Here is a 27,522-nt window from a genome sequence, read left to right as displayed (position 1 = left end):
TCCTCCACAATTCAGGTCTATCTGGGCCTAGAAGTAGTCCTTTTACATACATGGGAAGATAGAGTTAGGGGAGAATGAAAAACAGATGGTGCATTGGGATTCCTTGCATCCAATACAGGAGCACCCAGATTCATAAAGCAAGTTCTTAGAGACCTACAAAGAGACTTAGATTCCCACGCAATGATAGCAGGAGAACACCCCACTGTCAATATTAGACAGATCAATGAGACAGAAAATTAACAAGGATATTCAAGACTTGAACTCAGCTCTGGACCAAGCAGACCCAGTAGACATCTACAGAACTCTCCACCATAAATCAACAGAATATACATTCTTCCCAGCATCACATCACACTTATTCAACAATTGACCACATAATTGGAAGTAAAACACTCCTCAGCAAATGCACAAGAACAGAAATCATGACAAACAGTCTCTCAGACTACAATTCAATCAAATTAGAACTCAGGATTAAGAAACTCACTCAAAAACCCCACAACTACATTGAAACTGAGCAATCTGCTCCTGAGTGACTACTGGGTAAATAACACAATTAAGGCAGAAATAAATAAGTTCTTTGAAACCAATGAGAACAAAGACACAACGTACCAGAATCTCTGGGACACAGCCAAAGCAGTGTTTAGAGGGAAATTTATTGCACTAAATGCCCACAGGAGAAAGTGGAAAAGATCTAAAATCAATACTCTAACATTACAATTAAAAGAACTAGAGAAGCAAGAGCAAACAAATTCAAAAGCTAGCAGAAGACAAGAAATAACTAAGATCAGAGTAGAACTGAAGGAGATAGAGACACAAAAACCCTTCAAAAAAATCAATGAATCCAGGAACTGGTTTTTTGAAAAGTAACAAAATAGATAAAATTCTAGCCAGACTAATAAAGAAGAAACAAGAGAAGAACCAAATAGACACAATGAAAAAGGATAAAGAGGATATCACCACTGATCCCACAGAAATATAAACTACCATCAGAGAATACCATAAACACCTCTATGCAAATAAACTAGAAAATCTAGAAGAAATGGATAAATTCCTGGATGCATACACCTTAACCAGGAAGAAGTCAAATCCCTGAATAGACCAATAACACGTTCTAAAATTAAGATAGTAATTCATAGCCTACCAACCTAAAAAAGCCCAGGACCAGATGGATTCACAGTCGAATTCTACCAGAGGTACAAAGAGGAGCTGGTACCATTCCTTCTGAAACTATTCCAAATAATGGAAAAAGAGGGACTCCTCCCTAACTCATTTTATGAGGCCAGCATCATCCTGATACCAAAACCTGGCAGAGACACAAGCGAAAAAGAAAATTTCAGGCCAATATCCCTGATGAACATCAATGCGAAAATCCCCGATAAAACACCGGCCAACAAAATCCAGCAGCACATCAGAAAACTTACCTACCACGATTAAGCTGGCTTCATCCCTGGGATGCAAGGCTGGTTCAGCATATGCAAATCAATAAACTTAATGTATTACATAAACAAAACCAATGACAAAAACCACATGATTATCTCAACAGATGCAGAAAAGGTCTTTGATAAAATTCAACACCCATTCATGCTAAAAATTCTCAATAAACTAGGTATTGATGGAACTTATCTCAAAATAATAAGAGCTATTTATGACAAACCCACAGCCAATATCATACTGAATGGGCAAAAGCTGGAAGTATTCCCTTTGAAAACCAGCACAAGAAAAAGACGCACTCTCTCACCACTCCTATTCAACACAGTATTGGAAGTTCTGGCCAGGGCAATCAGGCAAGAGAAAGAAATAAAAGGCATTCAAATAGGAAGAGAGGAAGTCAAACTGTGTCTGTTTGCAGATGACATGATTGTATACTTATAAAACCCCATTGTCTCATCCCAAAATCTCCTTAAGTTGATAAGCAACTTCAACAAGTCTCAGGATACAAAATCAATGTGCAAAAATAAGAAGCATTCCTATAAACCAATAATAGACAGACAGCCAAATCATGAGTGAACTCCCATTCACAATTGCTACAAAGAGAATAAAATACCTAGGAATACAACTTACAAGGGGCATGAAGGACTTCTTCTAAGAAAACTACAAACCACTGCTCAAGGAAATAAGAGAGGACACAAACAAATAGAAAAGCATTCCATGCTCATGGATTTACAAACAAGAAAGTAATAAACTGATACGGTCTTAATTTCAGAAAGGCTCTCATTTTTAAAAGCATGATGTAGAACAGCCACAGGTGTGGTTTTATACTTTTTCTTAGCTTTAGTTTAGATGTCGTGGTGGCCACAGAAAAGTCAGATCACAGCAGTTCCCTGATAGTTGAAGTCTGGAATGCCACCCTCCGCTTGGGAAGGCCTTTCACCTACCCTTCTGGCAGCCCCTCTGCAGCTCTCCGGAGCCCATTCTAGGACAACAGCTATAAAATCAGCACAAGGGTAAAGAGGAAACCATGGATACTGCACAATTCATGACCCAGATCATCTCTAAGAGTCATGGAGAGTTCACTGAAATAGCAACACCTCTCCCTTGTGCCTTCAGAGGCTGGCGCCTCACTCTGTCTCAATCACAGATTGCCTCCTGTGGTCTCCTGTGCTCAGGGATGATGTATTTATCAGGATAGCTCCAGATGGCAGGAGTAGGCAACTGATTCATTTGCTTCTCAACTCCCAGCAGGCCCCACGAGGGCTTCAGAACTGCAGCCAGCACATCAGTAGTGCCCATTTCTCCTGGGATCAAGGTGTTTCCTCTGATGACTCAATTGATGCTCCAGTCAGAAGAGGGCTCTGCAAAGGAGTTATGGCAGCCCAAGAAGTGGGGACATGCTGGAAGGCCCATCTGCTCCTGTGACTGATTGCACAGTGACTATCCTCTTATTCAGAGGCTGTCACAGTCAGTGAGATAAGAATGCCCAACTCTTTCTCCACTCTGCCTGACTACTTCAGGCAGCCAGCACCAGAGGCTCCTCTAATAACAGCTGTGAAAGGAACCAGTAATCCAAAGACATGTACAGTTGCTCTCAGTTTTCTATGTGTATTTCACTACACTGGAAATATACAGTGGATTACGTTTTATTATATAATACAGTAAATACATTAGATTATACTTGCATTATACCTGGTTGATATCCAAAAGAATGAAAGGAGAGTAAATTATTATTTTATATGTACAATCTTGGAGTTGCATGGTAGCCACAGAAAAGTCAAACAGGTGTTTGAACACAAGTGCGTCCACCCCAACAGCTCCTCTGCAGCTCTGCAGAGCCCATCCTAGGACAACTAAGCCCATCCTTAGTTCTCCTATGGTGAACTAAGGGAGAGATGACAGTGAGCCTCGATCTCAGTCCCCATCTCCGAACCAGCTCCCCCTGACCCAGTCTATCAGTCCTCCAGCAAAGGTCCCAGGGTCCCCCGGAAGACAGAAACAGAGAAAGTACAAGGAGAAAAGAATGAGTAATTTCATCTGAAAGGGCACTTATAGTAAGACTGTCCTTTTGTGGTCAGAAACATAACCATGTCTTTATTATTAGTGGTAAAGGAAAAAGCCAATACTAATGTCGTAATACAAAAAAAAAATTACATAAAGTCAGAAATAACCTGTAATCATGAAACATACACTGAACAACAGCCTATGTTTTAAATCTGATTTTCCTGGTCCAACCTTGTCAAAGAATCCTCTGAAGGTCCCCGTACCCCACTCCACTCCCACTCTGGCAGGCCACCTGCATCCCAGACGGACCATATGTGGGTCCGTCACATATCTAAGCCTGACAATCCTCAGATAATCCTGTACCCCTGGGCTGTCTAGCAATCATTGCCTGAGTGTGGATCAAGCTCACCAAAAGAAAAATGTGCCATATTGCCCCTAACCCTAACCCTCACCCATATTGACACTTTGGGAGGCCGAGGAGGGCAGGCCACCTGAGTTCAGGAGCTCAAGACCAGCCTGGCCAGCATGGTAAAACCTCGTCTCCACAAAAATACAAAAATTAGCTGGTGCAGTGGTACATGCCTATAATCCCAGCTACTTGGGAGGCTGAGACACAAGAATTGCTTGAACCCAGAAAGCGGAGGTTGCAGTGAGCCAAGATCGCACCACTGCACTCCAGCCTGGGCAACAGAGCAAGACTGTCTCCAAAAAACAAAACAAAACAAAAGAAAAATGTGCCATATGACTATGAGGAATTGCAGTTCCTGAGACTGAGTCTCCCTTTCCAACACCACATGGCGAGAAGGCGAGTCTATAAAGTCACATAGGCAAGAAACACGTAATTCACAGGTCCAGTTTTTGTTTTGTGTTTTGGTGGGTTTCTGTGGAGCAGTTGAGAGCTGAATTCCATTTTTCCCTCTATAAATCTGGGCTCTCCTAAGCCTTATCACCTAGGTCAGGGACTTGAGCTTGGTCTGACTCCTAGAATGGATGATGAGCACCAGGGCTCAGAGCCTGTTACCTGCTGTACATCCTGCTGGAAGACACAGAGCTGCAGCCGCTGGTGGAGTCGCACCTTGCGGTGCTGCCAGATGCTCTCCAGCCGTCGCTGGTGGTGTAACACCTCGTGCACCACGTCCAGCACCTGGTGCACTGCTTTGGAGTAGTTGGCTGTGGCTGTGAGGGATTCGGAGTTCCCAGGGCTCAGGGGCCGCTGCAGCACATCTAGCAGAGCTTTGCCATCCTGGCTGACCTGCAAGAAAGAGAGAAGATTGGATTAAGGGAAAAGAGTGATAGGCAGGGCACGGAGAAAAACAGGAAGAGTCTGCCTGAGGGTCCCTGACTAGGCCTTTTGAGAATCTCAAGCCTCCCACACGCAGACAACTGTCCAGCCAGAGCTTCCACAGGGCCCAGCCTCCAGCCTGGTGGAGGGCAGAGCAGCTGGAATCCTGGGATAGGGGAGTTGCTGGAGTGCTGGAGAGTTATCTGTGAGACTCTCTCCCTTCCTGAATTTCAGCTTTGTGAGGGCAGGGACCCTGCCTGCTTGCTGCTTTCCTCCCAGTGCCCAAAACAGTGCCTGGCACACAGTAGGCACTTGGTAAATAATTTAACTGACTCACACTAGGTGAGACAGCATAACTTCATTTCAGAAATGAAGTCAATATAAGTTGCCACCATAACCTTTTCCTGCTCTTTCTTTCCCAATTTCTTCTATCTGGCTCCAAACTTCTAGATGTGTGACAAGAGGCAAGTTATTTAACCCGCTTGGTCCTCAGCTTCCATGTCTGTAAAGGAGGGATAATTACGTACATACTTCATAAAGTCGTGGTGAGGATTAAATGAGTTAACACACATAGAGTGTTTAGAATAGGGCCTGGCATGTGATACTGGCTACCAATTTTATCTTCATCATCATCACTATTTATATGGTTTGTCTATGCCCCCACCAAAGTCTGATCTTGAATTGTAGTTCCCATAATCCCCACATGTTGTGGAAGAAAGCTGGTGGGAGGTAACTAGATCCTGGGGGCAGGTTTTTCCCATGCTGTTATCATGTTAGTGAATAAGTTTCATGAGATCTGATGGTTTTATAAAAGGGCAATTCCCCTGCACACACTCTTTTGATTGCCATCATGTAAGACATGGCTTTGCTCCTCCTTCACCTTCTGCCATGATTCTGAGGCCTCCTTGGCCATAGGAAACTGTTAGTCCATCAAACCTCTTGGAAGAAGCAAGAAGCTTCCATGGATATGAAGGACAAAGGCTCTTCCATTGAAGATCAACGGCAGAGGTGTTACTGCAAAGTTAAGAAAGGGAGGGGGGGAACCTCTTAACAGTCCCCTCAAAGTAAAAGGAAACAGCTACATATGTATATCTGTGTAGATATACACAAGTTAGTAGGTTTGTTAGAGATGGAGACCTGCAAACACTTATCTCCACCCTGTGTGATTTCCTGTGGATCTTCCAGTATTAAAATTAATATTTTCTAATGAGCTGTTTCATAAAAAGGTGGCAGGGCTAGTGTGAACATGTCCATTCACCAATCAGAAAGCAAATTCCAGAGAAGCACAGTTTCATTTCCTTATATTCCTCTCCCAAGAGGAGAAAGTCCAATCTTCACACACAGGATGAGGCAGGTGTGTGTGTGTGTGTGGTGTGTGTGTGTGTGTGTGTGTGTGTGTGTGTGTGTGTGTATAGAGAGAGAGAGAAAGAAAGAAAGAAAGAAAGAAAGAAAGAAAGAAAGAAAGAAAGAAAGGAGGGAGGGAGGGAGGGAGGGAGGGAGGGAGGGAGGGACGGAGGGAAGGAAGGAAAGAGAAGAAGAAAGGAAGAAAGAAAGAGAGAGAGAGAAAGAAAGAAAAAGAAAGAGTATGAATGTGAGCACATCAAGGTGGTGCCTAATAATGGCCCCAATTTTTTCTGTTTCCTGGCTGGAGACACCATAGTTCACAGATCAAGATTCTTATAGATGTCACCAAAAAAAGAAAAACAGCCTCTCTTCTTATTAGTCCCACCCAGGCTATTTCACAGTGTGCAGACCAGTGCCTTCATCACCCACCCACACGCAGACATGCCCAAGACCCATGGCTGCCCTGCTCCATTCTCACCTCTGTGTAGGCTTGGGTCACCTGCTCATATAAAGTCTGGTGGTGGTGGATTGCCAGCTCCAGGTCCTGCATCTCAGATGGCAGTCCACCTTCACTGCACATTTTGCACCAGGCGTCCACACCAGACAGGAACTGGAAGGAGATGTCGGGTGGGTCAGTGGGGCAGCACTGAGGGTGGGGAGTTGGGTGGATTATGGAGAGAGGGTCAGATACCTTGGGAAGAAACATTGGGACTTCTGAAAGCCTTCAGAGAACACTGTAGAGGGTAGAGTTTTTTAATTCCACAAACACTAACTTGTAGTAAGAAATCGGAACTAGGCACCCATTTAGGAAGTATAGTCTCCATAAAAATGACTATTATGAGGCCGGGCATGGTGGCTCATGCCTGTAATCCCAGCACTTTGGAAGGCCAAGGCAGGCGGATCACGACGTCAAGAGATCAAGACCATCCTAGCCAACATGGTGAAACCCCGTCTCTGCTAAAAATACAAAAATTATCTGGGCGTGGTGGCACGCGCCTGTGGTCCCAGCTACTCGGGAGGCTGAGGCAGAAGAATCACTTGAACCCAGGAGGCGGAGGTTGCAGCGAGCTGAGATTGCGCCACTGCACTCCAGCCTGGTGACAGAGCAAGACTCCATCTCAAAAAAGAAAAAAAAAAATGACTGTTATGAAACTGCAGGGGGCAGGTGAGTCATCAGATGTTTAATAGGTTGTAGCTACACACAAACTGTAATGTCCAGGTAGGGAAACAGCTCACCCCATTCCACGAATACATTAGCGCTTCCTGTCCCATGCATACTCACAGGTATACGTGAGGGGCTGTGTGTAACTTAAGATGTTCCACACCTGTGCTTTACAGTGTGTATATCCAGTTATGAAGACAAGCAAAAAACACCTCACACAGGACCACCAGGAACTCCAGGGAACTTGCAGAGACCATTCACACAGGAGATGGAGGCTGTCCTCAACAGGACTCCCACTGTTGGGTCAGTCCTCTGAGGGATGGAAGCGAGAGAGGCAGCCTAGGGGGAAAGACTGTGCTACACCTACTGCATCCAGGGATATGTAGACATAGATCTTGACAGGCATCAAATTATTCAAAAATTAAAATTAACAACTATGGATGACTATGGGTCTTCATGAACAAAAGGTGAGCTAACTGAAATCACTCAGATTTATAGGGTGGAAAAACACACCTTTAAAATGCAAATGATTCACCCAACAGTCTGGAATGGTTCTGTCTATGATTCCCCTTGCCTGGGTGCACAGCTCCATTTAAATTAATTGCCTAAATATCTTTTTATCCCATTGCCAAGAACAGCCCACATGAGGACAATAATGAGCTGCCTAAATAAACACATGAAAAAAAAATAGCCTTGAGTCAGTTTTTTTTTTTCCCAGTTAAAAAGAAGCATGGTTTATGAGTGTCCCTGAAGGACTAGTAATACCTGCGGAAATTGCATTACAAAATAGATACAAATAAAATTGCTTCTGATCCAAACCAGTCCAAGTCAGGAAACATGACATAAACGTGCGCTTCTCCTGTTTCCTCAGCTCTGGCACTGCAACTGCTTGCATTCTAGTTTTGTTGTCACTGTCAGCTTTCAGTCCCTGACCTGTTGATTGTTATGGTTGACTTTTCATTCTGTATGTTTTGTAACACATTAGGCCATTTCTTAGCAATTCTGGAAGAGTGCCAGGTGCCATCCAGTATCAGATCAAACAATATGTACATGATGAAATCTTAGAAGCTTCTTTGCTCCACCAATAAATACTTTACAAATGACCCTGGGAGCAACTTGACATTCTTGTGTCAATCATGGGGGAGCACTCCTTCAAGGCCCTGCGATTTCCCTGCAATATTCTAACAGGGGTCCTGTAGCATATCCCACAAAATGTTCACCTCAAGGAGATAATGCCAGAGAGACAAAGAGAGAAGTATTGGGTCTTCCTTAACCAACCTGTAAAAACCTAGAATAAAGTATGTAAGTGACAAGGTTGAAGAGGGAACAGGAGATTGAACATCAATATTCTCATGGCCCTAAGAATGAACCAGTCCCTAACAGTCCCTACCACCATCAACCTTAACAACAGCGACAAAAAGATATGGCCAAATCCCTCTCAAATTATACAGTTATGCTTGACATAAGCGTTATGTCAGTCTTTGGAAAGTTCTCAAGTGGAAACAGACACAAGTGGAGGAAATAAAAAGATACCAGGATAGCATGTGGAGCAAATACCCATAGTAGGAACATCCACTGTTTAGTAAGCACACAAGGCACCTTACATGTTCCATCTCTCATGCTGTATCTTTAGCATAGCCCTGTGCCATTTATGATTAGCTCCACATTACAGATGAGGAAACAAGCTCAAAATGGTGTCATTACTTGCCCAAGAGTGAATGAATGGTAGAACTGGGATCAGAATCCATGTGTCTTGCCTTAAAGTCTAGACTCTTAATTATGCTGTGTTGCCTTCCATGCTAGACAGGATAACAGAGGGAGAGATTTAACGTGTGACCAGGTGTCTGACTCTCCCTGGCCTATGTTAGCCAAATGTGATGCAAAGAAGGAAATGTAGAGGTTAAGAACACAGGCTTAGTGTTAAACACACCTGAGCTGAAAGCCTATCTACTCACAGATTGTGTGATGTTAGCAGTGGTGCGTTAGAAAATGTTTAACAACCAGCACATATACGTATGTGTGTTATGACTATATATTACACATACATAGGTAAGTGCATTTACAAATTCTACCGATATAAAGAATGTATATCCCACAACTTACAGAGAATAATAACATATACAATGCTCTGTATTGTATATTTAATGTAGCCAATTGATTCTCACTGGATGCTTTTGACTTATAGTTGCAACTGACAAACATGTATAGTTCTGACATACATGCTGGTTGATATATTCACTATGTTAAGGAATGAAACAAAATGAAAAACACTTGAATACATATGCCAGAATATCACTTGTTCATCCAGGATGTCAGCAACTTCTTTGCTGAACCAAATAACAGTTTTTTTAATATTGGAAGAATATTTCCTTGATTTTTGTGTGTTATTCACAGTGTAACAGCTATACACAGAGTACGTTTTTAAGTTCAGTCTGCATTTTAAAACACTTTCTCCCTCATGTTGTCGAGACTCTAGGCAACAGTAAAGCAATAAACCAATCCCTGGTTTGTAGCATCTGATACTTTCTATAATACGAATCTCCTACCATGGTGTGTTTTAAGCTACCAGTGTGACATCACCAACATGGAGTTGGGAAGAGATGATCCATACACAGCATACAATTGTATGGTATTTCCACCACAGCAAAAAATAAATACATAAAAATGACCTCAAGAACATAGGTAATAACAATATGTGGTAAAATAATCAGGAAATGATGAGTTTTGAGTATTTATTAACTTTGCCTTTAACATAACATATTTAATTATAAACCTACATAATTAAGCAATGGCTAAATGTGATAATCAGCTCACAAAATTTCTGAAAATTTAACTCTCTCTCTATGAGCTGGTTCAAGATAGACTCCAACACATGGTGAGATCTTAGGCAGGTCAGTCACTTAATCTCTCTGAGCTTCAGTGTTCCTCTTTGTAAAATGGGTTAGCAGTGTCACTGGCCAATGCCTGGCCACTTAGTAAGTACAAGTAATTATTATCTTGATCCATTATATTATTATTATATTACTATTATCCCTAGGAAATGCTTGATGTAAAATTAGTGTCCCCCTGCTCTCTGCACCTCAATGATCATTTTACATTCGCCCCTTTGATCTGTGTTCAGAGAATGCACACTAAGTGGACAGTCAACATATGCACATATGCACACACAACCACTACCAAGCAAAATGTAAACAGACTCTGTGTCCCCTCTTATTTGTATGACAAGCAAAGTCGCCAAGGCTTACCAGTGTTTCTTTGTGCACACAGGAGTCATGAAAGTGATAGAACATAGGTTGCTGTTGCAACAACTAAGCAGGGTCTTCAGTGTCTCAAAAAGACAGGCAGAGCTCTCTATAAAGCGTGTGTGCCCCCACCTAGCCTTCCCCTGCCTGTGCCCAACCCTTCCCACCAATAGCAGCCGCTGTGGGTTTTTGGGCCTTACCTGCTCAGCCTTCTGGTGGAACACAGCAGACATGGCGAGGATGGTGCTGCGTTCATCCAGGGCAGCAGCAAAGCTCTTCCACTCCTGGTCTAGCTGGGTGGAGATCTGCTTGATTTGTTGTGAGGCATAATGGCCAGCCTCAGAGAGGCGGGAAGCCACAGACATGATGCGGTTGATGTTGACATAGGCATTCTGGAAAGCAAAGGAGAATGCTCAGTGGGGCAAGCTCAAAAGACATACAATGAGCACTTTTGTGGGGTGCATATTTGGGGAAGGGAGCTACCCAAAACAAAAAGTCTGAGTGAGAGAGGCTGTTACAGGCTATATTAGTGTATTTGTTTTTGGACCAAGGGAAATCTTTTTCTACAATTCAATTTCAGTAGATAGCAGGGACCTTTCATTGTGGGGAAGCAGCATAGATTTTGTGCCAACTGTTAATGCACTTTAAGCAGTCACTTTACATGGACTACCTTTATGTATTCTTCACAACCATCAAACGAGGTCATTCCTGGGGATGGCATATAACTCCCAAGAGCACTCTTTGGAAGTGATGGCTCAGATAAGGGCACAAGCTAACAAAAGCAGAGACATCTCTCTTGCTCAGGAGAGGGCTGTACCCAGGGCATTATTGCCACCTACATACAAGGCAGATGTACTCATCAAAGAGGGCAAAGGAGACATGGTAATTCCACATCTTCCTATCACCTAGCAAAGATGTCCCCACCTTCCTCCTACCTCCTTCAGCCCTGCCAAAAGAGCTGAAGCACTGGTCATCAAACAAAGTTTAAATAAAGACAGCATTTGAAGCCACTCACTTTTCCAGGCTAATAATAAGGTCGGTGAAGCCCCTTCTCATTCCTGCTTGATTTAGGAGGATTTCCTCACCTGATCCCAAAAGGCCTCTGTGGGTACCCTAACAGGCATCGAGGAGGGTCTCTCTTGGCCCATTGTCTCCTGTCATCTTGTGTTTTGTTTACTTGTTTTGTTTACATTCATTTCCATCTTTGCTTGCTAATTAAAAATTCATGAACTTGTATGCTGTTTCCTATTAGGTCATCAAAAAACACTCCAGGAAGGAACAAGGCAAAAGAAAGAACAAGACAAAAGAAAAACCCCACAAACATAGGACAGCAGTAATTATGGCTATTTTTAACTGCTGTCTCCTGTTAGTTGTCTAAGGTGTCAAAACAATCAGGTAATGTGGCATCCACAGGGAGCTTTTCCAAATCACACAATGTCTGCATGAAGGAGGAGCAGGGAGGCACCTTCATTCTTTGTTACAAATATTCTCAAATGGTTATACATATTCTTCAGTAACAACATTTTCTCTAGGTTGTACTAGCTCAGCTATAGTTCATTAATACTCAGTAGTTTTAATGAAGATTCTTTATTTTCCTCTCTCACTTCCCTCATGGTCCCCACCTGTCTTAGCTGTCCTTGACCTCTGAGCACACCATCCCAAACCTGGACCAGGTTGATAGGGTCTCTCTTAATTTAAAATGTCTCTGCAGAAGTTTAAAAGGTTAAATGAAGAACTTCTACACAAATCCATCCTGATGTCTAATGACCCCCATGTGTCATCTCTTTTTTTAGTCTGGCCTGAGACCTTTCTGACACAGCGCATTTTCCTAACAGAACTGGGATATTACTGATTCTTGTTATGGGAAATAACTATCCTCTAAAGATGCTGGATTCATTCTCAGCCTTGTTTTCTGAGTTAGGACACAAATTCTACTGAAAATTAACCTCTATTTATAGAACTGACCGAAAAACCACTCTGCACTTAGAAATAGAGGGAAAGAAGGGGGAGGGGAAAGCACACACCGATTTTGACAGTTTTATCTTCTTTTTTTTAAGTTCAAGAGAAATACAGTTTTATCTTCTATGGGAAGAATAGTATGGGGAGTCCCTCAAATCTCCTGCTCTTGTCATTGTCTTACTTTGGGTTCTCCTCAAAGCAGACATTCAGACAAAGATTTGGGGGAGAGAGTTAACTTGGGCATGGTCCCAGGAAGCATAATGAAAGGGAGGGGAAGTCAAACAGGAAAGGGAGAGAAATGAATAATGGAAGTGTTAAGTGCTATGAGCAACTGGGGTTCAAATCCCTGTTGAGACCTTTTGGAAAACTATAAAACACACCTCTGAGCTGTCCCACTGAGAGGTGAGGAATCTGGGTTTCTGATGCACTAAGTCCCATAGATCTTTGGTTGAAGGTCCTTCCTGGGGTAAGTTCCTGGCATTTCCAGCCAAATCCACAAACAGACCAAGCACACTTCTGAGGTCAGAGAGTGATCACTGCAGATAAATGCAGGAAGCTGTCAGTTTGTATGAGGATCACCTGCAGATGACCCCCAGGGCAGGCTGAGGCCATATGGGTGGAACATTGACAGTATCTGATAGAGCTGTTCTCCCAAACTGGATTCAAATCCAGGAATCCATGCTCCTGTCCCTTATCCAGGTCTGTCTAGGTTTCTGGGTTTTCCTGTCCTAGAGAAAGGCCTTGTATACTTTGGCTAGATGGAATGCAAGAAAAGCAGTAAGAGCAAGGCATTACCCTGTCCTCACATATATCCTATGGACACCCAGCCCTTTGTCATCATTGCCAGTTACATTCTCCTCCCTCCCAAGGCACACAGGGAGGCATATTTCTGCTTACTTTTAGGAAGAACTTTCTAGCTATTAGAGGTGTCCAACTGTGGCTGCCTCTGGAGACTCTTAACACCTTGTCACTCATTCAAATATTTATGGAGAGTGGGCCAGGCTCTGTGTTGAGGAGATCAAAGAGGAATTAGATAGGATTCCTGCCCACCTACCCCCTGCCTGCAGTGGCTCACAGCTGAGACTTAAGACAAGTCCTCAAATAACTGGAATTTAAGGCAGGATGAAGCAAGTGCTTTCACAGAGGTAGAAGTGACTCCCTGTGGGGATTCAGAGGGAAGGGATCTGAACCACTGGCAGGGCTGTTGGGAAGAGGCTCCCTGCATGAAAGAGGGTGGGGAGGCTAGCAGTCCTCCACGGTCCCCTTCAACCTTTAAGCCTCTGATCATAGATTAAAACTAAAAGCAAACAAACAAACAAACAAAAAAAGAACACAGCTTACAGTTCACATTCTAGACTAGCACAGTAAATGCCTTTTTTGTTTCCTTATCAGCAGGCAGAGAAATGTCTTGCTAAAACCAACAAATAATTATGGCTCACAAATGAAGTAGAGGCAGTACCCCTCATAATAGAGGAATAAATATAATGTCGACTTACGAATTTGCCCATTGTTCTTCCCTATAGCCCCTTTTCAGAATATCGAACACTTCAGGCAAGTCACGTCACCCTAGTTCACCATCTTTTTCTCCTTTACCCCAGAACCTGAGAGAAATGGGCAGATAGATTCTAAACTGCAGTTGTCTGTGGGTACAAGGACAGTAACACAACAAATAAAAAGGGAGTAATGGCAAGGAAGGTCTCCAATGACTTAAGAGGAAAGAATGAGGCTGAAGAGCTGGATTAGGAGTCTGAATAAATAGGAGTGCTTACTCATTAAGCATAAATGACATTTCATGGCCTTTGGTCAATCTATTTGTGTGGTTCTTCTGGGTGACTGTTTATGTCCCTATTAGGAACATTTGGAAGTTATGTTTCTCCTTGGGAAACCGCCAAGAGGAAGAATGGATATTTTGGCTCTTTACAGCCTTCCCATTTCCTACCAGCTGCCCCCTCCACTCTCTTCCATCTGCCTGGCTCTCCCATTCTTCCCTGCCAGCCTTCAATGCCCTTCCATTTGCAGAGCTGCCTGTCAGTCAAGGGCATTAAAATCATGGGGCCAGGAATCAAGAGCCATGAATTTGGTCCTAGCTCTGGCACTCATTTAAGATGTCACTTGAGTTCTCTGTGCCTCAGTTTCCTCATCTGTATCAGATTTGACCTAATGATCTCAGACATTCCATTTCTGAGTAAGTAGTATCAGTTCCAGGAGACCAGGAGCATAGTGCTGCCTACTTCAGAGGTATATGTAGCCCAGGCCTGCTGTCCATGTCTCAGCACCTCATGCTGGCTTTGCTCACTGCCCAGAAGGTTGAGTACCAAGGCTGGAGCTGGCCCCCCTGAGTCCTTCAGCTTCCAGGTGACCAAGAGCCAGAGGCCCTTCTCCCCACTCCTCTTTAGCCCCTTCCCCTCAGCTGAGATGCCTAGACTAGCCAGCTTCCCTGGCCAGAAGGTAATAACTTGACCAATAATTCTAGCTTGATAAGTATCTTCTCAAATTCTTACCTCAAAACTGATTTATTAAACTTAAACCCCCCATATATATGCAGTCTGTTGTTATTAAATTATTATCATTATCCAAAGTATGGCACAGCCCAGGTATAAACACAATCTACCCTGCAGGAGGCAATGTACCTGCAGCACGGTCTGTTGCATCATCTACCTCATCTTACCTCCCCGCCGCCAAAGCCTCTCCTCCCATCATTTTGGTCATAAATAGGAAAAGTAACTAAATTCCAACAAAATCTTTGTAACTCAAAACCCATGTATATTGACACCCTACCCTCACTTTTGTTACCCACAAAATTCTTTCATTTTTTCATTTCTGCAGTCATTAACTAGAGATCACAGGATGGAGAGCCCCTTCTTCTGAGGCCTTGTACCCTGCTGTGATTAACTGAAATCAATGGAGCAGAGTCATTGTCGTGAAAAACTGCTTGATCAAAGAATCTTGATCAAAGTTTTCAGGCCTGCCCAAAGGGCTCCTACTTCCAACCTGATTCCTGGCTTATGCCTAATGGCTAGAAAAACAAGATAATGATAGCTTTCCATTGAAAACCTTAGCTAAATTTTCCTTTGTGATTTCTTATGTGGTATACTGAGAGAGATACTAGTTATTCTAGAAATAATCAGTTGATGCAAGTTATCATTTTGGTAACCTTAAGCTATGTGTCAGGGGCTGATTATTAGAGAAGATCATTGCCAAGAGAGGGTATTATCTGAATCCCATTCACTTCACTCCTAAAAGCAGAGGTGAACTTTACACTCCTGTGGTCACAGGCCCCACTCTGAATTAGACACTCTCTCTGTGGATTACATGAGATAACATAAAGCATCCAACCAGTTGCCTGGCACAGAACCAACAGTGTAAAGAATGTCTTATCTTTTCCCTCATTCAGCTCCAGGAGATTGGCATTAAGCCCCCAAGTGAAGTGCATACCAAATAATGTATTAGTAAAAAAAAGAAAATCTATCAACAATTCTAACAAGAGGCAAAATAAGCAAAGTCTCACTGTCTTTCACAGAGAACACAATACAAGGTTTCTACTATTCCTTACTATAGCTGTTAATGCTGCCCTAGCCACTTACCAGGCTATGCCCTACATGCCACAGACCCTCTGCTGCAGACATTTTTCCCCTAGAAGTTAAAAGCCTGGAGCCCAGAATTGTCTATGAGTTTTTCCTCAACCCAGAGAGATCGGAGGATTCAGAATCAGCCAATAAGGTGCTTTCTGAGCCATGCTCTTTCAATACAATGTCCTTCCATACCTTAAGTTGGAAAAATTGGATCTTTGTCTCCTGAGATAGTCTTCTTAGAGTGCCTCCACCACCTTGGCATGTGTTAGTCACATCCAGAGCACTCAGAAGTGGGGCCATCTTGTCCTCATACAAGGAAACAGATCCTTCTCCTTATCAGGAACTGCATTACAAAAGGTGAAAGAAGCCTCCTCCCCATGCTGAGTGTTGGGGTTCTTCACTTTGTGGTCCACGGGCAATGTGACTTGTCTTCAGCTCGAGAGAGGCAGAGGGAGCTCATCAAAGAGCTGTTTCATCTCTGCAAGGAACAAGTCCTGAGCACAAGGTTCTCAATTCCTTTCCAATTAATGAGGCTACAACTTTTTAATCATTATTATGAAAATGAAAGATGTGATCTGCCTGTCAGATCATCAGAGGAGGCAAGGTATAACCGCCACTTAGGAGACACTTTTCCTAAAGGGGCTCAGTCCTCTCAACAAGCTCTTGAGACCTTGATTCTCCAAATCCAAAGCCAAGGGAGGGACGCCAGGCAAACAACCAGCTGAGAGCCAAGGTACTCAGCAAAATCATTCAGGTCAAATGAAAATCAAAAGCTCAACCAAAAAGCTAATACAAAATATAAACAGTATTGCCTCAACTGAGAAAACATTACACATGCCAAGGAAGCACATCCAAATGCTACCAGTTATTGAATGCCTTTTTTTTTTTTTTTTTTTTTTTTTTTTTTTTTTTTTTTTTTTTTTTTTTTTTGAGATGGAGTCTCACTCTGTCACCCAGGCTGGAGTGCAGTAGCATGATCTTGGCCCACTGCAACCTCCACCTCCCAGGTTCAAGCAATTCTCCTGCCTCAACCTCCCGAGTAGCTGGGATTACAGGTACATGCCACTGCGCCCAGCTAATCTTTGTATTTTTGGTAGAGACGGTTTTGCCATGTTGGCCAGGCTGGATTCAAACTCCTGACCTCAAGTGATTCGCCCACCTCTGCCTCCCAAAGTGCTGGCATTATAGGTATCAGACACCATGCCTGGCCTGAATGCTTATTTTGTACCAGTTATACATGATGGCGGGAATTTTTCTGCACGATCTTTTTCTTATCTCTATTCTCTTATATATAGAAGCATTAAAAAATAATTTTGGTATATATATATGTTATATATATATAATTTATATATAATATAATCAGGGAGAAACAGGTTATTAAAACTATATAGAAGAGACTCTCCCTCCCCGTTGAAGTTAATAATCAAAATATCAGATGTCAAAACACCTGATGGAGTTAGGGAATTTATGTTCAAACTCCTACTTTTATCAACTCACTCTTTTTATTCAGGCAGGTTGTTGTTTCTAGTTTCTTTCTTCCTCACTATAAATAATGCTAGGAGTTTACTGGTATTTTTAACTTTAACAGATTTGGTTTTTTAAATTTACTTTTTCTTATGGATGGAGTCTAGCTATGCTAACCAGGTTGAACGCTAACTCTTGGGCTCAAGCAATCCTCTCTCCTCAGCCTCCAAAATTGCTGGGATTACAGGCATTTAGTATTTTTAATTTTAATTTAAAAAAAATTTTAATATATCTTTAATGCATTTAGCTGGGTTGCACTCCATCAAAGCTGAAATTACTCAAATTTCCCCATCTCTTTTGACTTCAGCAAAAAAATACACATCTTTTAAGTGAAATACAATTTACATATAGTAGAATAAGTAGGTTCTAATGACCAAAACTGCTTTTCTAAGGAAAAGAATATAAAATCACTTTATTTAAAGTTTTTAGAAGCCAAGTTCATGTAACAATCTCACTTTATAGTTAGGAAATAAAGGAACACAGCCATTGCTTGTATCTACCTAATGTGCATGATATCAGTCAAGCAATATGTTCAAAGAAAGAGGAAGAATGAGACTAGAACCCCAGCATCTTGATTTCCTCTCTACATGGCCCCTCCGCTTATTGCTACCTTTTTCTAGTGCCCTGCAGCTTATATTAACTTAAGTTTTTATTTTGTCAATCTGAAAGAAAGTGCTGAAGAATAGTATTTGGAGATTCTCTCATACAGTTTTCAGAGACCTTGTGAGTAACACTCAGGATCAGTAAGAAAATAAAGATTGGGTCAAAGCAATGGAAAAAGCTCAGCCTCACTTCCTTTCTCCAGCTTAATAACACCATATGTATTACTTACATCTTTGCCAGTATCAAACTCACTTTGGGTCCTAAAGCTGTTAAATCATTAGTTTATGATTAATTAGTTTAGCATTACCATGTAAACCTGCTGATCCCACCTCAAAACATATGGATACTGGGATAGTAACATCTGGAATAAGAACTGTGCATGCTTGAAACTATACTACAATAGCTAGGAGATGTGATGAGCTCTAAAGGAAACCTCCAACTTCTGCCTCCCATGACCCACAGGGTGCCCTCTGGGGGGCCAAATGGGGCAGCTGATTGATGACTATCAGATCAGGTCTGGCCAAACAGTAGGTCAAACCATGTGGAAGCCATCTGTCACTGCCGGATGGAGAGAGAAAAGGAACAGGAATAGGCCCGGTGCTCAGCAAAGATAACATTGGCTCATGAGTCCTGTCCCTCTGGCCTGGCTTGCCTTAGCAATGTTTCCTCCAGCAATTGCTTTACAAATCATTAAGCAGCCATGAAAACAAGCACCTGGCCATATGTCCAAAGGCCACAGGAAACCTAGGAACAGGTTTAAGAAAAAAAGAAGCTCCTCTCTCTCTCCTTTCTTAGCCCTGAGTAAACCTCCTTGGGCAGGGTAAATTTTTATGTATGAAGCATCGTTGCAAAATTTAAATGGTAGGGAAGGGTGGGTACAGCTGGAATCAAATTCAGGGGCACCAGTGAGGCAAGTGATTAGGGGAAAAATGCAGCTTTTCTTGGTTAGGATGTAGTAATTTTAGGCTACCTTTAAGGTTGAAATTAGAGCCTCTAAGACTTCCGGGAAATTTATCAGCATTTTATCCCCAAACCACCCCCTCCTTTTTTAAAACAGGGCCTGACTACTCAGAGCTTGATTTGTGACACCAGCTTCACCTAGGAGCTGGTTAGAAATACAGTATTTCCGGCCCTTCTCCAGCTTCTTGAATCAGAATCTGCATTTTAACAAAATTGTCCCAGGTGATAGGTATGCATTAATGTTTGAGAAGCTCCAGTTAGGAACTTTGAGGAGCTTCCCGTGAACAAGAACTATTTCTTATAGCACTCCTGATCTTAACAATAGCTGAACATTTATTTGCAAACATAACATCACACCAAATGTTGTGCCTAAAACGCACAAACACATTTCACCCTTACGCCATCCCTGACAAAGGCACTATCATTATCCTCTATTTACAGATGAGGTGGTAAGGTTCTGAGAAATTTAAATAACCTGCCTAGGATCACACTACTAATAAGGAAGTGCAGAGCTACAGTTAGCACCTACTGCCCCAGCTGTTTTACCTTGCTATAAATGCAACAGCTGAGGCACTTCCCTCTCCCTTGAGGGAAGACGATGAGAAATTTCTACTGAAGATCTAAAAATTACAGCCCAGAGAAAAAGGGCCACTGGAGAGAGAACTCAATAAGCATGTTTTCATCTCTGAAGCTTTCCCATTGGGCCCTCGACTTGCTCTTGGATTTTCCAGAATAGTCTAGCTCCAGAATGGGCAGGGGTCTGATAGGTCAACCTCTCTTGCCCCCTCCTCACTTGGAGCAATCATCTCTACCTGTAAACCCCAGGCCAGCTGCCCTGAGGAACAGGTCATTGTCTCCACAGAACCGCCAGAAAGTTCAGAATTAAGGCTACACTTTGCTTTCATCAATATCTCGCCTTACAGCTGAAGTCTTAAATATGTCATCCTATATGTTTATTCATCCATTCATTAATTCAACAACGCAAGACATTGTGCAAGTAAGGTATAAGACAGACAAAATTCCTATGCTCTCAGAGCTTATCTTTTAGTAGAAGAGTCAGACAATAAATTAATAAATATTTACTATATGTTTATTTCAGTGTGCCTGGGAAAGAGACAGTGCATGAAGAGATTGGAGAGAGCTACGTAAGAGAAGCCAGAGCAGGGTGACACCTGAGGTTGGCCCTGAATGAAGCAAGAGGGTGAGCCATGTGGCTATCTGCAGGAAGAGGAGCAGCAGGGGCAAAGGCCAAGAGGCAGGAATGTCTTTGGTGGGTTAAGAAACAGCAAGAATCCCAGGATGACCAGAACAAATGAATAATTTGTAGAGGCTGAGATGTGAAAGGTAAGTGGGGTTCAGTCTATTGGAGCCTGGTAAGCCAAGGGAAGGGACTTTGGCTTTCATTGTGCAAAGAACAGGATGACATTAAGGCATTTTAAGCCGAGGAGTGACACGATGTAATGGACCTCACCTTTAGGCAGGATCACTCAGGCCGTGGGTTGAGAATGGACTGCTGGGGAGCAAAGGTGGAGGGAGAGAGACTGGGTAGGAGGTACTGTAGCAGTCCAGGCAGGAGCTGATGTCAGCTTAGATCAAGGGGGTAGCCATAGAGGTGGCAATAAGAAGCCAGATTCTGGATATATTTTGAAAGTAGAGCTGAAAGGACTTGAGAAAGAAAATCCTTTAGCTTTTCCTCATTTCCGTACCTCTGACTGTGTAAGGAACTGTGACTTCTGCTTTTTGTACTGGTCCCTTCCCATCTGCCCACCTGGTCCTGACCTCTTGCACCTTTTCAGTTTCCTGACTTGCAAACATCTCGCCTATAATGTCTGCAATCAGTCTCTGTCCTTCGTCTGGTACTCCTGGCTGGCTACCACACTGTCCCCACATGGCGTTGTCACTGCTTATTATCGACACTTCATATTTGTGTTCTGCTTTACAGTTCAAGACTTTTCATGTACATATCTCATCTGACATACCAGGTTTCATGGACCATTTCATGCCTTCCATTCACCTGCAGGACACTTCAAAGAAAGGAATAAGTCAGATTGGGCTGAATTTCAGACAAATTAACTGCTTGGCAACTGTAGACCTGACAGAGAGCAGGTAGTGGCCATAGATGAGTGTGTATAAGTGGCGGGTCAACTGAGCAAAAGGGCTCAGGGGCAAACACCAAGAGGACACAGAAAATAGCCAGGGTTAAGGAACATGCTGACAAAGGACCTCCGAGAGCAGTGGATAGAAGCCATAAAGAGAAGGTCCCAGGATTGTGGGTAGAGAACCAGGAGTGAGAGAGGAAAGGAGGGAAATCTGGGGCCTGAAGGGGATAAGTAATCAAGATAGATGGTTAAGCCAGGCAGGGCCAACCATGAGTCAGAAATCTGAGTCATCAGGCAAGCCCTGCTGGTCATCTCAGAGGAGCCTGGCAGAAGGGACCCAGGTCATGTGTGCATTATTGCAATACTGAGAAGACTGCCTAAGCCAAGGGGCTTCCCTGTGTTTCCTGTTTGAATAGGAACGAATCTCCAAATATGGCTGATTAGAGATGGTGGGTAAAAGCAAATAGGGTGTCTAGAAAGGCTGGGGTGGGGAATAAGGAGTAGGGAGTAAAAGACAGGCACGCTTTCTCTTTGAAGACTCTTGACATTGGAGAAATATCTGCATCTTCTGCTAAAGTTTAGATACTTGACTCTCCAAACCTCATGTTGAAATTTGATACCCAATGTTGGAGGTAGGGCCTAGTGGGACTTGTTTGGGTCAGAGGGACAGATCCCTTATGAATGGTTCCTCTTCAAGGTAATTAGTGTGTTCTCACTCTATTCATTCCCACAAAAGCTGGTGGTTAAAATAACCTGGGCTGGGTGTGGTGGCTCACACCTGTAATTCCAACACTTTGGGAGGCCAAGGTGGATTACTTCAGGCCAGGAGTTTGAGACCAGCCTGGATAACATAGCAAGACCCTGCATCTACAAAAATTAAAAAATTAGCCAGCATGGTGGCACATACCTGTAGTCCCAGCTACTCGAGAGGCTGAGGCAGGAGGATTGCTTGAGCCCTGGAGGTGGAGGCTGTAGTGAGCCATGATCCTGCCACTGTATGCCAGCCTGGGAGACAGAGCCAGACCCTGTCTTCTCTCATGCCATGTGACCTCTACATGCTAGCGTCCTGCATCTTCCTTTGTAAGTAGAAGAAATCTAAAGCCCTCACCAGAAGCAGATGCTGGCACCATGCTTCTGGTATGACCTGTAGAACTGTAACCCAGATAAACCTCTTTTGTTTATTAATTGCACAGACTCAGGTATTCTCTTACAGCAACAAAAATGAACTGATACCTTCCAAGTCCACAGGCTAATTATTTGGTAACTTTAGAGTTTGACCTCAGGGCTAATGTCAATCAGCTTATTTCCTTCATCCTGGACCAGTAGTGATTTTCAACCTGGTCCTCAACCTGGTACAGATTTCCTGAGTCACTACAGTACAGTTAAATCAGAATCTAGAGTGAAACCCATAGGTGATATTTTCAGCATTTTTAAAAATCTTCCCAGGTGACTCTAGTGGGCAGTCAGAGTGCACAACTGCTGCCTTAGAGACATGCACTAGCTTCACCAGAGCTGAGTTCAAAGCACATCCCTCTCTCCTTTGGGTCTAGTTTAATGCTGACAATGGTGCCAAGAGCAAGGGTCATAAATTAATCCTGAGAAGATCAGAACATAAAGCCTAATGCTCCTACTGAGTCAGAAGGAAAGGGAAATTTCACCCAGGCTGTCTGTGAGATACAAACTCTGTATCCTGTTCAACTTGATTGATAAGAATAGGTCTTGCTGGGGATACATGCAATACTTTGCAATCACAAGTTCCGTAAAGGAACCTTAGGAAGCCCAGGGTTAACAGCAACCACTGGATGTTATTTTTGTCAGGGGATGGGGTTTGCTTTTGAGTGGCTTTGCTTTTTAGTGGCTTTGCTTCTGCCTTTAGGATGAGAATCCCAAAAGCAAAGATGTTTGGGATCAGTGGAACTTGAAAGATCATGCAGTCTGGTAGTTCCTGGATGTTAGTATGTGTCACCTGGGGACATGTAAGCATGTCCACCCCTGATGAAAATCAGTGCTCTCATTCACCTTCTAATTGGCGGTTGTTCAGCTTCTGCTGGATCCATGCCTTATTGGGCTCCCTCAAAAATAAAGGCCCTACCTTCCTAGTTCTGCATCTTTAATGCTCAAACAATCTTCAGGGTTGGTAACAGATGCTGTGATATGCTTAACATCATCATTCACTCAACAAGTATTCATTTAGGAACCTACTAGGTACCAGGCATTGTTATAGTTCCTGCAGATACAGCTGTGAATGAGACAGATAAAGCTCTGCCCTTAGGAGTTTAGTAGGCAAAATTCTCTTTGCTTTAGATACATGAATTTTGGAATGACTAAATTTCAAGCTCCTTGAAGATAGCTTTGTGTCTATGAATCTTTCCGTTCTCAGTGTTTAGTAAAAAGCACAGATAGCAAAAGTTTGTTGAATGTACAAATACGTGAATACCAAGTGGTACACACAGATCTTCCTACTTCAGCTTCCCTAACACCACCAGAGTTGATGTTCACACTCTGTCATGGCCATTCCCTTTAATGTTTAGGAAGGTTGTATCTTCAAGCAAGTAAAAACCTACTTCCTTGAGTGTTTTATAAAACATTCACTCTTCAGTTGTCTATTTTTCTTTTTTTCCAACATACCACACAATTTGTCTATTTAAAGTGTATAATTCAGGCCAGGTGTGGTGGCTCACACCTGAATCCCAGCACTTTGGGAGGCCAATGCGGGTCGATCACCTGAGGTCAGGAGTTCAAGACCAGCCTGGCCCACATGGTGAAACCCTGTTTCTACTAAAAATACAAAAATTAGCCAGGTGTGGTGGCAGGCACCTGTAATCCCAGCTACCTGGGAGGCTGAGGCATAAGAATCGCTTGAATCTGGAAGGCAGAGGTTGCAGTGAGCCAAGATCACCTGACTGCACTCTAGTCTGAGCAACAAGAGTAAAACTCCATTTCAAAAAAATAAGATAAAATATAAAGTGTATAATTCAATGGTTTTTAGTATATTAGCATTTAGTATATAGATATGTACAACCAACACCATGATCAATTTTAGAACATTTCCAATGACTCAAAAAAAAATACTCTGTACCTATTAGATATAACTCTCTTATACCCCTTCCATTCTAACTCTAAGCAACAACTAATCTACTTTCTGTCTCTAAAGGTCTGCCTATTCTGGACTTTTCAAATAAATGAAACCAAATAACAGGTGTTATTTGGTTACTGGTTTCTTTCACTTAGCAAAATGTTTTCAAGGTACATCCATGTATTTTATTTTATAGCCAAATAAATATTCCATTATATGAAGATACCACATTTTTTTTCTATTCATTCATCAGTTGACAGAAAGTTGGGTAGTTTCCGCCTTTTGGTTATTATAAATAATGTTGTGGCAAACATTTGTGTATAATATATGGACATTTTATGTAGACATATGTTTTCACAGCTCTTGAGTATATACAGAAGAGTTGAATTACTAGGTCATACAGCAACTCTATGTTTAACTATTTGAGGAACTGTCAGACTATATTCCAAAGTAGTTATACCATTTTACATTCCTGCAGGCATGTATGAGCATTCTGACTTCTCCACATCCTTGCTAACATTTGTTATTATCAGTGTGTGTGCGTGTGTGTGTATGTATTTTGGTTGGTTGTTTCAGTGAGATGGAGTCTTGCTCTGTTGCCCAGGCTGAAGTGCAGAATAGTGCAATCTCAGCTCACTGCAATCTCTGCCTCTTGGGTTTAAGCAATTTTCCTGCTTCAGTCTCCCCAGTAGCTGGGACTACAGGCATGAGCCACCATGCCCAGCTAGTTTTTCATGTATTTATAGTAGAGACCAGGTTTCGCCATGTTGGCCAGGCTGGTCTCGGATTCCTGACCTCTGGTGATCCACCTGTCGAGGCCTCCCAAAGTGCTGGGATTACAGGCATGAGCCACCACACCTGGCCAGAGTTTTTGATTATAGCCATTCTAGTGCATTCTAGGGGTAAGAAGTAGCATCTCATTGTGGTTTTGATTTACACTTCCCTGATGACTAATTATGTCAAGCATCTTTTTGTGTGCTTACTGGCCATTTGTATATATTATTGAAGAAATGTCTTCAAATCCTTTGCACATTTTTAATTGAGTTGTCTTTTTATTATTAGGTTGTAAGAGTTCTTTATAGATTGAAGATACAACTCCCTTATCAGATAAATGATTTGCAAATATTTTCTCCCATTTTGCAGTTTGTCTTTTCATTTCTTGACTGCCATTTTTGATGTACAAAATTTTTTTATTTTGATGATGTCCAACTTATCCATTTTTAATTTTGTGTAAGGGAAGAGTCCAGCATCATTCTTTTGCATATGACTATCAAGTTGTCCCAGCACCATTTTTTGAAAAGACAATCCTTTCTCCATTAAATGATATTGGCACTCTTGTCACAGACAGACACATGGGTATATTTATGAACTCATAATTCCATTCCATTGATCATATGATCATATCACATCCTTATGCCAGTATCACACTGTCTTAATTACTGCTGCTTTGTGTTAAGTTTTGAAATTGGATAGTATGAGTCTTCCAACTTTGTTCTCCTTAAACATTATTTTAACTATTCTGCATCTCCTGAAATTCCACATGAATTTCAAAATCAGTTTGTCATCTTCTGCAAAGAATCCAGTTGGGATTCTCATAGAGATATACTGGATTTGTAGATCAAAGATTTGAGGAGTATTGCCATCCTAATAATATTGTCTTCTAATCAATGAACATGAGATATTTTTTCATTTATTTATATCTTTCATTTCTTTCAACAATGCTTTATAGTTTTCAGAGTTTAAGTTTAATGCTTTTTTCATTAAATTTATTCCTAAGCATTGTATTCTTTTTATGCTATTGTAAATGGAATTGTTTTCTTAATTCAATTTTCAAATTCTTCATTTTAAGTGCATGGAAATACAATTTATTTTTGTTTATTGATTTTGCATCCTGTAACCTTGCTGAACTTATTTACTAGTTCTAATAGTTTTTTACTGAATGCCTTGGGATTTTTCATATACATAATTATGTCATCTGAAAATACAGTTTTACTTCTTTCTTTCCAATCTGGATGACTTTTATTTCTTTTTCCTGAAAAATTGCCCTGAATAGACCCTCCAATATTGAATGGAAGTGGCAAGAGCGTCCTTGTCTTGTTACTGATCTTAGAGGGGAAGAATCCAGTCTTTTGCTATTAAGTATAACATTAGCTATGAATTTTTGTAGATGCCTTTTATCAGGTTGAGGAAATTATCTGCTATTCCTAGTTTGATGAGTGTTTTTATTATAAATAGGTGTTGGATTTTGTCAAATCCTTTTTCTCAGTCTGTTGAGATGATCACATTTTTGTTTTTTTCCTACTGAAGTTAAAACAAGCTCACAATTCTGGGATAACTCCCACTTGGTCATGGTGTGTAATTCTTTCTAAAGGTTGCTGGATCTTTAGTTTTGTTTGTTTTAGAGATGGGGTCTTGCTCTGTCGCCAGGCTGGAGTGCAATGACACGATCATAACTCACTGCAGTCTTAAAACGCCTGGAGTCAAGCAACTCTCTCACCTCAGCCTCCCAAGAAGCTGGCATGACATATGAGCACCAAAATGTCTGGCTAATTGGATTTGGTTTGATAGCATTTTGTTGGAAATTTTTGCATCTATATTTATAAGAGATATTGGTCTATAGTTTTCTTGCGTGATAGATTTATCTGGTTTTGGTATCGGGGTAATACTGGCCTCTTAAACTGTTATGATGTTCCCTCATCTTCCTTTTTTTTTTTTTTAATAAAAGCTTACAAAAAATTAGGATTAATTCTTCTTTAAATGCTTGATAGAATTCAGTGATGAAGTCATCTGGGCCTGGGCTTTTCTTTGAGAATATTTCTTTGCTTACTAATTCAGTCTCCTCACTTGCTATAGGTCTATTCAGATTATCTATTTCTTGAATCAGTATCATTTACTACTATCTTTCTATGAATTTCTCTATTTTATTTCATCTATTAGCTAATTTATTGGCTTACAATTATTTATAACATTTCTTTATAACACTTTCTATTTCTATAAGGTAAGTAATAATATTCTCTCTTTCATTTCTGAGTCTAGTAATTTTTTTCCTTGGTTGTTCTCCTAAAGGTTTGTCAGATTTGTTGACCTTTTCAACAAACCAGCTTTTGGTTTCATTAAATTTCTCTATTGTTTTCCTACTCTCTAGTTAATTTCCACTCTAATATTTATTATTTCCTTTCTTATGCTTACTTTAGGTTTAGTTTGCTCTCATTTTTCCAGTGCTCTTATTTTAAAGTAGAAGTTTCGGCTATTAAGAACTGTTTTT

The 27,522-nt window shown here is 41.8% G+C and overlaps 1 protein-coding gene across 1 annotated transcript in view; it reads right to left on the bottom strand.

The window, feature by feature from the left end:
• Positions 1-27,522, bottom strand: part of KALRN (kalirin RhoGEF kinase) — a 635,807-nt gene that overhangs the window by 393,459 nt on the left and 214,826 nt on the right. Inside the window, exons 7-9 of the mRNA XM_037734035.1 lie at positions 10,665-10,856; positions 6,539-6,670; positions 4,456-4,686 (exon numbers count right to left, since the gene is read on the bottom strand). Of these exons, the coding sequence (XP_037589963.1) occupies positions 4,456-4,686; positions 6,539-6,670; positions 10,665-10,856 (555 nt within the window). The remainder of the gene's footprint in view (positions 1-4,455; positions 4,687-6,538; positions 6,671-10,664; positions 10,857-27,522) is intronic.

The sequence above is a fragment of the Cebus imitator genome, unplaced genomic scaffold (assembly GCF_001604975.1).
Source record: "Cebus imitator isolate Cc_AM_T3 unplaced genomic scaffold, Cebus_imitator-1.0 Scaffold568, whole genome shotgun sequence".
NCBI classification, from domain to species: Eukaryota; Metazoa; Chordata; class Mammalia; order Primates; family Cebidae; genus Cebus; species Cebus imitator.
The sequence above is the reverse complement of the archived record's forward strand: the minus strand, read 5'-3'. Positions and strand labels throughout refer to the sequence as shown.